At 51.5% G+C, this 12758-nt stretch overlaps 1 protein-coding gene across 1 annotated transcript in view; it reads right to left on the bottom strand.

Annotated features, from left to right (window-relative positions):
- PLP2 (proteolipid protein 2 (colonic epithelium-enriched)) overlaps positions 1-12758 on the bottom strand; it is a 39389-nt gene that overhangs the window by 3491 nt on the left and 23140 nt on the right. The window contains exons 2-4 of the mRNA XM_015424249.1: positions 9419-9574; positions 3062-3157; positions 755-848 (exon numbers count right to left, since the gene is read on the bottom strand). Of these exons, the coding sequence (XP_015279735.1) occupies positions 755-848; positions 3062-3157; positions 9419-9574 (346 nt within the window). The remainder of the gene's footprint in view (positions 1-754; positions 849-3061; positions 3158-9418; positions 9575-12758) is intronic.

Raw genomic sequence — 12758 nt, 5'->3', positions numbered from 1 at the left:
CATGATTGCTCTCTTTAAATATGTGAAAGGCTGTCATTTGGAGGAGGGCAAGGAGCTGTTCCAGTTGGCAGGCAGCAGAGGAGAGGACCCGAAGCAACGGGTTTAAATTACATGCAGAAAGGTACCAGCTGGATATTAGGAAAAACGTTTTCACGGTCAGAGTGGCTCAAAGGTGGAATCGGCTGCCTAGGGAGGTGGTGAGCTCCCCTTCACTGGCAGCTTTCAAGAAGAGGCTGGATGAATATTTGCCAGGGATGCTTTAGGCTGGTCCTGCATTGGGCAGGGGGTTGGACGAGATGGTCTGTATGGCCCCTTCCAACTCTATGATTCTATGTTCATATCCCTGCCTTTGAGCTCCTCCTTCGTCTCATTCCTTTCCCCCCCCACACCTGAGCTTCCTTGTCTGCACAGAATACCCACTGGTACCTACCTGACAGCCACAGACAGCTCCTCCCACCCTTTATGCCCCGAGCAAGCTTTCCTGCAGCCAATCCGACCCTCCTCGCCTCTGCCAGACCCATCGCTCCTGAACAGAACTCCCGTGACATCACAGCAGCTCAGCCAATGAGCAGCTGCGGAATGGAAGCCCCTGCAGATCCCAGGAAAGAGCCGGCCAAAGCACTCCAGAGACAGAACCGCCCCTCCCCGGAGTCGACGCAGCGAGACGGAAGCAGACAGGCATCCGTGGGAGTTGGTGAAACAAAGAACAGCCGTGCGCCAGGACTCTCCGTCTCCTGCGACAGGGAAGACTCACCAGGGTTGGAGACGGCTGCGTGCGGCTTCCTGAGCTGCGGGATGATAGTGTAGGCGTCGTAGCCCATGACGATTCCGGCCAGCAACCCAAACACCTGGTAGGGAGGAATGCAAAAATCAGCTTGAATGCCCATCAGCTTTTTACATTGGGCACGCACACTGTCGGTGGTGATCAAAGCCCCGTACCAGGGGTCCCCAACGTGGTGCCCACGGGCACTGCGGCACCCGCCAACACTTTTCCTTGGGCCTGTCAAGTGCTTTTAAATAGTGGGGGGTCCATGTTCCCTCTAAGCTCCATGGTGTTCTGTGCAGAAATTCTACCTCGCGAGTGAAAAAAGCTGGTAACATTAAAGTTGTGAGTGAGTCTACATTTGAGTATCACAAAAATGAGTTTTTTTAGAAGATTATTTCCATAACTTTGTAAAAATCTCAGAATGAATTCTTTTAAATTGTACTTAAGCTATATTTAAAGAATAATTTACGCCTTTCCACGTATGTTCCCCCAAGAGCTCTACGGTCGGGGGCCCAAAACCTTCTAACTGTGCCGGGCCCCAAGGATGCTAAACTGGCCGTCACCAGGGCTAGGGCTTTTTCGGTGGCGGCCCCCACCTGGTGGAACGAGCTCCCGGAGGAGATCCGGGCCCTGCGGGACCTGATGCAGTTCCGCAGGGCCTGCAAGACGGAGCTCTTCCACCAGGCTTTCGATTAGGGGCCGCTGCCGCCCCCCCTGTTATATTACCATCCTTGGGGGGGGTAGGGCCCTAGGTGGGCAGGAAGAAACATCTCAAAATATAACATCTATCATGGAATGCCTACCGGGGGATGTTTGGTTTGTGGATGTGGTTTTCCTCTCTGAGATTCCGGAACGGTATGGATGATGTAGTCTGAGCACTTTAATGTTTGAATGGGTTTTTTAAATTGTATATTATGTTTTTAAATGTACTAAATTATTTGATGTTTTATTAGCAAGTTCTCTTGCCATGTAAGCCGCCCTGAGCCCTTCGGGGGAGGGCGGGGTATAAATTTAATAATAAATAAATAAATAAATAAATAAACAAACATTATAAGAGAAAACAGAATCAAGTCAAATTTCACCCACCCCTTTCCACTATATTGATAGACCTGTCCTGTGGAGGTCTACCTGTCCCTTTCCACCATATTGGTAGATTTGGCCTCCAGAGAACAGGTCTACCCATTCCAGTCCATTATATTGGTAGACCTGTCTGCCGGAGAACAGGTCTATCTGCCCCAGTCCACTATGTTGGTAGACCTGTCTGCCGAAGAACAGGTCTACCCATTCCAGTACATTATATTGGTAGACCTGTCCTCCGGAGAACAGGTCTACCTGCCCCAGTCCACTATGTTGGTAGACCTGTCTGCCGAAGAACAGGTCTACCCATTCCAGTACATTATATTGGTAGACCTGTCCTCCGGAGAACAGGTCTACCTGCCCCAGTCCACTATATTGGTAGACGTGGCCTCTGGAGAACAGATCCACCCACCCCTTTCCACAACATTGGTAGACCTGGCCTCCAGAACAAGTCTGCCCACCAATGCCCCCTCTGAGTCTTGTGAGCAAAAATTCTACTTGGTGAGCTACTGGCATTAAAGTGGTGAGCGAGCCATTTGGCTACTGCATCAATTAGTTTGCTCTGGAGCAATGCTCCCTCTAAGTTGCGGAGTCTTGTGAGCAAAAATTCTGCTTTGTGAGCTACTGGCATTACAGTTGTGAGCGAGCAAATTTGGCTACTGCATAAATTAGTTTTGCCCTGGAGCCCTCCTTCCTGAGCGAAGACAAAAAATCTTTGAGCTGGAGGCTAAAAAACTGTGAGCTACCTCACACTAACTCAGCTGAGAGGGAACACTGCTCTGGAGCCATCCCTTCCTGAGCTAAGGCAAAAATGTGTGAGCTGGAGGCTAAAAAACTGTGAGCTAGCTCAAACTAACTCAGCTTAGAGGGAACACTGCTGCCCACCCCTTTTGAAGTCTGCCGCTCTTAATCACTACACCAAACTGGAGAGGAAAGGCACTTTCTGGGAGGTCCACTCCCTGAGTGGATCTCGCTGGATATAAGCACTGATTAGTCTCTGAGGTACGACTGGGCCTTTTTGGCTTCAACCAAGAGGCGGACACAGCAACCCCTCGTGTGTTTTCATTGGCTCTGCCGCATCCAGCGGTTCACTCCGATCCAAGGCCGAGCACGCCTCAGCCGACTCACTGCGATTCCTCTGCACCCTCCAGCTCGCTGCCAAATCAGCACCCCACTTTCCCGATCCCACCCTCCAGGAAACCCCGCGGCGGCTCTTACCCCTGCGGCGACGCCGGCTCCATCTTGGTGTCCTATGATGACAATAAGGGAGGTGATGAGGAAGGCCACGGCCCCAATGAGAGCCCTGAGGAAATCCTAAAGACAGCAACAATTAAAAAAGGGGAAAAAAAGAGTTAAAAGCAAATCCATTTGTGTACCACCAGATCTTGTGTTTCGATGCCTCGTACTTGAGGAAGCGCGAAAGCAGTGACACAAACTGAATAATTAATAGGGTTGCCAAATATGTTTTGGCCGGGAGCGGGGGGCTCCCGGCCGGCGTCTGTAACGTGCGCGCGCCGCGTGCGCGTCACCCGGAAGTGACGTCGCACGCTGGGGGCGGGGCCATGCCATTTGAGGGGAAAACTCTTTGTTGTATCTTCTGCAGGTTTCTCTCTGGAATTATATCGTGTGATGTCAAATGGCGTGGCCCCGCCCCCAGCGTGTGACGTCACTTCCGGGTGACGCGCACGCGGGGGTGGGGTTTCCCCTGGGCCCCGATTCTGCGGGAGCGGAAAGCGGGGCTCGAAAGCGGGGGGAAATCCGCCCCCCGGGGGCATTTGGCAGCCCTAATAATTAATAGTGATTATCATATAGCACTGTGTGTAGAACAGCCAGGAGATCCCAAGATTCTCTGGCACCCGCAAGTCGTAGCTCTTAGCGTTAAGCACCACTAGTTGGCGAGCTGGACTTGTTCTTTATTTTATTTATTTATTTATTTTATTCAAATTCTATTCTGCCCTCCCCGCAAACGGGCTCAGGGCGGATCACGGCAGGATTCCAAAACAACAAAGAATTTACAGAATAATTCAAAACAATTTAAAGATCGCATCGACTTAATAAGAAAAAACACACAAAACAGGCTGCCTTATTTCATGATATACATTCTTTTCAAACTGGCGCCACTGGGTCTCTGAGATCTTATTGGTCCAGGCCACACTGAGGTGGTAGGCCTCAATTTCAGCCATCTCAGTTTTTTATTGGACGTCCGCTGCCTCAGCCAAAGGCCTGGTGGAACAGCTCCGTTTTAGAGGCCGGACAGAACGGCAATAAGTCCCGCAAGGCCCTGGTCTCTGGCATGTTCTACCAGACTGGAGACACCCAGCAGATCTTGACCAGCAGAGCGCAAGGCTCTTCGGGGCACATAGGGGGCTGAGAGAACTCTGAGAGAGCTGTGGCTGACCCAAGGTCACACAGCTTGGCTTCAGGAGGAGGAGGAGGAGGAGGAAGAGGAGGAGGAGATTGGATTTATACCCCACCTTTCAATCACCAAAGGTGTCTCGGAGTGGTGAGAGAGCTCTGACAGAGACTGCTCTTTTTCAAGAACAGCTCTGATAGAACTATGGCTTGCCCAAGGTCATCCAGCCAGGTGCAAGTGGAGGAGTGGGGAATCAAACCCGGTTCTCCCAAATTAGAGTCCACGCACTTCACCACGACACCAAACTGGAGTGGAGAATCGAACTTGGTTCTCCAGATATAGAGTCCGCCGCTCTTAACCACTACACTAAACTGGCTCTCACACAAACTTAGTCCACAAGCATGGACGGCTTCAAAAGGGAATTAGATAAGCATATGGAGCAGAGGTCCATCAGTGGCTATTAGCCACAAGGTATAGATAGGGGCTCTGGGGCAAGTGATGCTCTGTATTCTTGGTGCTTGGGGGGGGGGGGGTCAACAGTGGGAGAGCTTCTAATGTCCTGGCCCCACTGGTGGACCTCCTGATGGCACCTTGTATTTCTGGCCACTGTGTGATACAGAGTGTTGGGGTAGATGGGCCTTTGGCCTGATCCAACACTGGCATCTCTTATGTTCTTATGTTCTTAAACTGAACAAAAGCCAAGATTCAATGCTGGTGTGCCAAGCTACAGTACCACGGGGGCCAAACGACATACATTGTGAGGTAGTGGGATAAACAGCTAGTGTGGGACATTGTTTTCACGAGGGGCAGTGTTTTCAGTATGTACTAATCCCCACTCAGCCACAAAGCTAGTTAGGGTTGCCAAGTCTTACCCGTCTGCTGGTGGGGGGGAAGGGTGTCCTGGCTTTCCTCCTGGGTCTTCTGGTCACACGGAAGTGACGTCATCACATTGGGCATGTTCTACAGGGGACACTCTGGCATTCGGCTAAAAACTCTATGGTCACCACAGAGTCTTTAGCCAAATACCAGAGCGTCCCCCACGTGACATGCCCGGCGGGGCTGTTTGGGGGGAAGGGCTCCCTAGCCAAGCTGGATGGCAGTGGATTGGGGGCCCTGAAATCTAAACTTTGTGTCTCTATTAATTCAAGTTTTTTTCTGCACAGTGTAGCCAGGGGTCATCTCCCGCAGGAGTGCACAGGAGCGGAGCTCCGGCAGTAAAGAGCCCAGGGGGCAGGCACATGCAACAAGCCCCACCCCCTGCTCCCAGCAGCCCTCAGTCAGAGCAAGAAGCAGCCAGGTAAGTTGCAGAGCCCCCCCCGGCCCCCCAGTCCAAAACAGTACAGTGGCACCTTTAAGACTAAGTTTTATTCAGGTACAAGCTCTCCCTCCTCTGTGAGGGCAGATCTTCATGTTTCCTCCCCTCCAATAGCTAGCAATCCAGTGGAGCCTGAATGGTGGGTCTTGCCTTCTGACACACTTCCAGTGATGTCAGGGTGTGTGGCATATGCAAATAAGTTATGCCAATGAGTTATGCTAATGAGCTCCTGCACCTCTTTTTCTACAAAATGACCCCTGAGTGCAGCTATGATAATTGCAGGGGGTAGCTTTGTTGGTCTGTGGTAGAAGATCTGGATTCGAGTCCAGTAGCACCCTCAGGGACCAACAAGCTTTCGAGACTCAATGTCCCCTTCATCAGACCTCTGATGAAGGAAGCGCTGAGTCTCTCGTGAGCTTGTACCCCGAAAATCTTGTTGGTCTTTGCAATCTTTGCAAGGTGCAAAGATTTCTATATTTATCCATACACTTTGATCCCATCCTTCCTCCAAGGACTTCAGGAAAGCATCCTTGGTTCTCCCCCTCCCTTATTTTAAGCCTTTAAGTGACTTGCCTAAGTGAATGTCATGGCTAATGGGGTTATTTGAACTCAGGGCTCTCAGTTCCTAATCCAGTGTTCTAAACCCAATGCAGTGCTGGTTCACACTAGACCTGGAGTTTCCTGGAAGATTATACCATTACCAAGATTCCCTAGAGCCAGTTTGGTGTAGTGGTCAGGAGCGTGGATTCTAATCTGGGAGAACCGGGTTTGTCTCCTTCACACGCAGCCAGCCGGGTGACCTTGGGTCAGTCACAGTTCTCTCAGAGCTGTTCCCTGAGAGCTCTCTCAGTCCCACCCACCTCACAGGGTGTCTGTTGTGGGGAGATGAAGGGAAGGAGACTGTGAACTGCCCTGAGACTCTAAGTGAAGGGCGGGGTATAAATCCAATCTCCTCTTCTTCTCCTCCTTCTTCTTTTACCTCACAGGGTGTCTGTTGTGGGGAGGGGAAGGGAAAGGAGTTTGTCAGCCGCTCTGAGACTCCTTTGGGTAGTGAAGGGCAGGGTATAAATCCAATCTCTTCTTCTTCTTTTACCTCACAGGGTGTCTGTGGTGGGGAGGGGAAGGGAAAGGAGTTTGTCAGCCACGCTGAGACTCCTTTGGGTAGTGAAGGGCGGGATACAAATCCAATCTCCTCTTCTTTTACCTCACAGGGTGTCTGTTGTGGGGAGAGGAAGGGAAGGAGACTGTAAACCGCCCTGAGACTCTAAGTGAAGGGCGGGGTATAAATCCAATCTCTCTTCTTCTCCTTCTCTACGTTAAAAAATAAAAATGGGCTTCCCTACCTCCCCCCCCCTTTTTTGAGCCTTTTTTTAAATACAAGAGGCATAACATTCAAGCTATTTTCTCTTTTAATTCAAAGAGGGCAGAGGAGTTTCCCCTCTGGTCCCACCTCCGCGATCTAATTTTACCTCCGTGCTTTCAAAGAAGGTGGGTCCCCCCCCCAGGGAATGCAGCTCCGCCCTGATTAGTCAGAACGCACAAAAAACAGACTTTGTTTGGATGCTTGCTGCCGAGCTGAGGAGCTGCCCCATTCTTGTCCGTGCAACACAGGAAGGATGTTTGGAAAGAATTTCCCTGCGCGGAGGAGGAGGGCACGCGCCGGGGGAGAACACACCCTCGCACTTCCGGGGAAAATGACTGCAACTGCAGGTCAGGGCCGGCTCGGTATACACTGAGGTGGGGCCGCTCGGCTGCCAGGGCCCAGGACAAGAGAGCCAGTTTGGTGTAGTGGTTAAGAGCGCGGACTCTAATCTGGGAGAACCAGGTTTGATTCCCCACTCCTCCACGTGCAGCCGCTGGTGTGACCTTGGGTCAGTCACAAGTTCTCCCAGAGCTGTAAGCCACTCTGAGACTCCTTCGGGTAGTGAAGGGTGGGGTATAAAAACCTCTTCTTCTCCTGCTCCTCCTCCTCCTCTTTGCTGACAACCCCCTCCCCTTCCTGATCACTTGCCAGGGCTCTGCCACTTGCACGCCTAGCAGTGCATACTTCCCAGTCCCACCAGTGGATGGCGCACACGGCTGTGAGCATGGGTGGTGGGAGGTCTCACAAGTGGATAAGGGGAAGGATGCACAGGCAAGTGGGAGGGAATGAGGCAGGGGTCATTTCCTGCGGGAGCGCACAGGAGCGAAGCTCCGGCAGTAAAGAGCCCAGGGGGCGGGCACATGCAACAAGCCCCGCCCCCTGCTCCCAGCAGCCCTCAGTCAGAGCAAGAAGCAGCCAGGTAAGTTGCAGAGCTCCCCCCGCCCCCCCGGTCCAAAGCAGTCCAGTGGCATATTTAAGACCAAGTTTTATTCAGGTACAAGCTCTCCCTCCTCTGCGAGGACAGATCTGCACGTCCCCCCCCCCATAGCTAGCAATCCAAAGCAGTCCAGTGGAGCCTGAGCGGTGGGTGTTGCCTTCTGACACACTTCCAGTGATGTCAGGGGGGGTGGCATATGCAAATAAGTTATGCTAATGAGTTGTGCTAATGAGCACCTGCACCTCTTTTTCTACGAAATGACCCCCGGAATGAGGACATGAGCAGGGCTTGGTGGTGGGCAGAGGAGGGGGAAGGGGGCCCTGGGAACTCTCTGCCCGGGGCTTTGCAAAACCTGGAACCGGCCCTGCTGCCAGGAATCTCTGCATGAGGCCCTCGAAGGGCACGTTCAGATGGAGCCAGGCAGAGGTCCAACTCTGTACAAAGCAGTTCCTTCAGTCTTTCTAAAAAACGTTGGCATGAAATAAATGCAGCCTGACTGGATCGATCCGTTACTCGCCTCTGGGAAGGGAACGGACCAACTGAGAAAAAGCTGACCTTAACTTTGCAGTTTCAGGGGGAAAAACATTCCTAAAATGTAAACCAAAATGTGCATCGCCATCTAAAACACATTTATTTTGAAGGGCAGGGGGTTGTGCAGGAGGTTGGACTAGATGGCCTTGGAGGTCCCTTCCAATTCTATGATTCTGTTATTCTAAGCAGCTGCCACCACAGCACAAGGATCTTCAGCTGTGGCTCTGTGTGTGTGCGTGCGTGCACAAACCCCCACACACAGATTCAAAAAGTCTGGGGATCCCTGCTTTAATAAGAGTCCAATATTTCCACCCGCTGCATCATCTACATGCCTTAAACTTGAGAGGAATTTGGCTGTATTTCCAGTCCATTCACTGACCACACAGCACACCTCAGGACTGTGTTTGTGCCATTATTTTAACCAGGGGTCTGTTGGGCCCGGAGCACGCCGGAGCACCGCTCTGGCAGCCCAGGAGCGGGCAGAAATGGCGGTGGCGGCAAGCCCCGACCCCAGTTGCCCGACCCCGAGCTCCTTCTCTGTGGAGTCGCGCACATGGAAAGATCTTTGAACTTTTCCTCTCCCCTCTCCCCCCCCCCCCCCCCCGCCTTGGCTGGGCGGAGGGAAGCGAAGAGAGAAGGGGTTTAAAGATCTTTCCATTGTATTCTACGGCCCATAGAATATAATGGAAAGAGAGAAAGGGTTTAAAGTTTAAAGATCTTTCCATTGTATTCTACGGCCCATAGAATATAATGGATAGTGAGAAAGGGTTTAAAGTTTAAAAATCTTTCCATTGTATTCTATGGCCCATAGAATATAATGGAAAGAGAGAAGGGGTTTTAAACCCCTTCTCTCTTCGCTCCCCCCCCAGCCCGCCTTGGCGGGGCGGCTGGGGAAGTGGAGGGGAGGCTTTTGAAGATGCCTCCCCCCCGCGAGTGGAGGAGTGGGGAATCAAACCCGGTTCTGCCAGATTAGAGTCCGCGCACTTAACCACTGCACCAAACTGGCTCTCAAAAGGGATGCGCAAACACCCAACTTTCCCCTCCATCATCAGTCAACCATAAAACAAAGGCCTTACCGTCCATCCCCAATGGATAAAAGTGATCTGGAGATGAAATTCAAATGCAAAGATGATAAATATGACGACGGTGTAGATCAGCTCGAAGATGGCCAGGGAGACGTAGCCGAGGGTTACCGAGGCACCGTAGCAGATCAGGATGAGTATGCACAGAGCCTAGGGGAAAAGGGAAACACACCCGTCCGTCAAAAGAGAACGCTGAAGGACAGACGTAAACGTCCAAAATGAGGGTGAGGGTTAAAGGTCGACCCCTGGATATATGCAGTTACTCCTTTCATTTTTTCTCCAAAAAGATGAGAACTTTAAGGCATCCGATGACGCTGATGGGCAGTAGGTTCTCGACGGACAGAAGGAAGTACTACTGTGGAATTTGATGCCAGAGGAGGTAGTGATGGCCACAGGAATAAACAGCTTGAAAAGGGGATCAGCCAGATTCATGGAGGGGAAGTCTAATTATGGTTACTAGCCATGGTGGCTGAGGGGAACCTTCTCATTCAGAGGAACTAAGCCCCTGAATCCCAGAGCCAGGAGGCAACCTCAGGGGAAGGCCTCGGCCTCTCTGCCCTGTTGCTGGCCCTCCAGAGGAACTGGCTGGCCCCTGTGTGAGCCAGGAGGCTGGACTAGAGGGACCACAGGCCTGATCCAGCAGGGATCTTCTGGTATTCTTTTGAAAGCCTGGGTCTATGCCCTGTTGCTGGCCCTCCAGAGGAACTGACTGGCCCCTGTGTGAGACAGGAGGCTGGACTAGAGGGACCCTCCCTGGTCTGGCCCAGCAGGGCTCTTCTGGTGTCCTTATCAGGGGAAGGCCTCGGCCTCTCTGCCCTGTTGCTGGCCCTCCAGAGGAACTGGCTGGCCCCTGTGTGAGACGGGATGCTGGACGAGAGGGACCCTCACTGGTCTGACCCAGCAGGGCTCTTCTGATGCTCTTATCAGGGGAAGGCCTCGGCCTCTCTGCCCTGTTGCTGGCCCTTCAGAGGAAATGACTGGCCACTGTGTGAGACAGGATCCTGGACTAGAGGGACCCTCATTGGTCTGATCCAGGAGGACACTTCTTCTTCTTCTTCTTCTTTTTTTAAACCTTTTATTCATGAATATTCTCAAAACAATTCATGCCGTACCATTGACATCAAAAGAGATGCATAGACATAAATGTACAATTCAATATCACATAAAACCTAAACCATAGACACAATAACTTTACCAAAGAGAGATCCTCTGTAATATTCACTCCCCTGTATCATTTAAATTATACACCTGTGGGCACAAGCCAAGGTTGCCACCCTCCTGGTGGGGTCTGGAAATCTCCAACAATAACGGCTCATCTCCAGACTCCAGAGATCAGTTTCCCCTGAAGAAAATGGCTGCTTTGGAGGGTGGACTCTGTGGCAACGTGCCCCACTGAGGACCCTCCCGTGCCCTAAACCCCGTCCCCCCGGGCTCCACCTCCTCAAATCTAAGAAGCAAAGCAGCGTTTGAACCCAATAAGCCACATGCTTCTAAAACTGCTTTAAATCAAGTCAGCCCAGAGAGGTTGCCCCCCCCCCGCCCTCCTGAAGGAGACAGTTTCACCAGAGATCCCAAATGCCATGAAGTTCTCTAGGTGATCCTGGTGGACCTAGGGTTGCCAACCTCCAGGTGGGGCCTGGGGATCACCCAGTATTACAACTGAACTGCAGATGACAGAGATCAGTTCCCCCCCGGAGAAAATGGCTGCTTTGGAGGCTGGACTCTGTGGCATGGTACCCCGCGGAGGTCCCTGCCCTCCCCAGACTCCCCCCCCCCAAAAAATTCCAGGAATCTCCCCAGGTTCCACCCTCAGAATCTCCGGGAATTCCACAGAGTTGGCAGTCCTAGGTAGACCACTTAGCCCAGGGGTGTCAAACATGCAGCCCGGGGGCCGGTTCAGGCCCCCCCGGAGGGCTTTCATCAGTCCCACAGTGGAACCGGCCACCTCCTGCTTCTAGTTCTGCTGCTTGCTTCGCCAGACTCTCTTAATCGCTCATCCATTTCATGTTTTCACCTGGGTCCTAGACTCAGAACTCTGAGCAGGAGATTTCTGTGGTGAATGTCAATAAATCAAAAGTAGGTTTGCAGCTGACAGAGCTAATGTTTGAAGCCTGTTTTTATTTTAAGTAAAAAAAAATATTTTGCGTTTGTGTCCTTTATAAAGTTTATATCTCCGCTACCCGGATTATTTCATGACACACGTGGCCCAGGGGCCCAACAAGGTCTCATTTATGTCAGTCATTATTATTATTTAATTCATTTGTACCCCGCCTTTCTCCCCATAGAAGCTTATGGCATTCTCCTGTCCTCCATTTTGTCCTTACAACCTCCCTGTGAGGTAGGTTAGGCTGAGAGAGTGTGACTGGCCCAAGGTCACCCAGTGAGCTTCTATGGCTTGTGGTGGGGATTCAAACCCGGGTCTTGCAGATACCACTCAGCGGCACCTTTAAGACCAGCAAAGTTTAATTCCGGGTATAAGCTTTCATGTGCATGCACACTTCGTCAGATACCAAGTGTGAAAGCTTACACTTTTAATAAAACTTTGTTGGTCTTAAAGGTGCCGCTGGACTCGAACTTTGTTCTGTTGCTTCAGACCAATGTGGCTGCCCACCTGAAGATACCCTTAACCACTGAAATCTCCGACACAGCTGAAACAAATCATGAGCTTTTGAACATGATACGCTAAGTGGTGTAGAAACTACCTAAGTCTGATTCCAGTACACCTCTGAGACCAACAAAGTTTTATTAAAAGTGTAAGCTTCCGTGTGCAAAACACACTTCTTCTTTCCAGTTTTGTCTGAAGAAGTGTCTTTTGCATACGAAATCTTACACTCCAAATAAAACTTTGTTGGTCTCAGAGTTGCCACTGGACTCAAACTTTGTACCTAGTCTGAAGTATACTTTCTGTAATAATTAATAATCATCATTATGGCAGTGTGTAGTATAGCCAGAGGTTCTAGCCAGATTGTCTGGCAGCCAGAGGTTCTAGCTCTTTTAGCGTTATGCACCACTAGGTGGCAAGCTAGACGTGCTTTTAGGGCACGAGACATTTCAGAGGTGGTTTGCCATTGCCTGCCCTCTGCATCATGACTAGGGTTGCCAAGTGGCACTTACCTTGCCAGCGGGGGACTCCCATTCGGATCCCGGTGCACGCGCGTGCATGTGAAGTGTGCGCCCGCCGCATGCACGTCACAGAGAAGTGACGTCATGACGCTGGGCATGCTGGGGGCGGGGCCACGACCATACAAGGGAAAACCATAGAGTTTTCCCTTGTATGGCCGTGGCCCTGCCCCCAGCGTGCCCGGCGTCATAACGTCACTTCCCTGTGACGTGC

This window comes from Gekko japonicus, unplaced genomic scaffold (assembly GCF_001447785.1).
Source record: "Gekko japonicus isolate JY-2015 unplaced genomic scaffold, Gekko_japonicus_V1.1 scaffold2051, whole genome shotgun sequence".
NCBI lineage: Eukaryota > Metazoa > Chordata > Lepidosauria > Squamata > Gekkonidae > Gekko > Gekko japonicus.
Note: the sequence above shows the minus strand (reverse complement) of the source record. Positions and strands in the feature narration are given on the sequence as shown.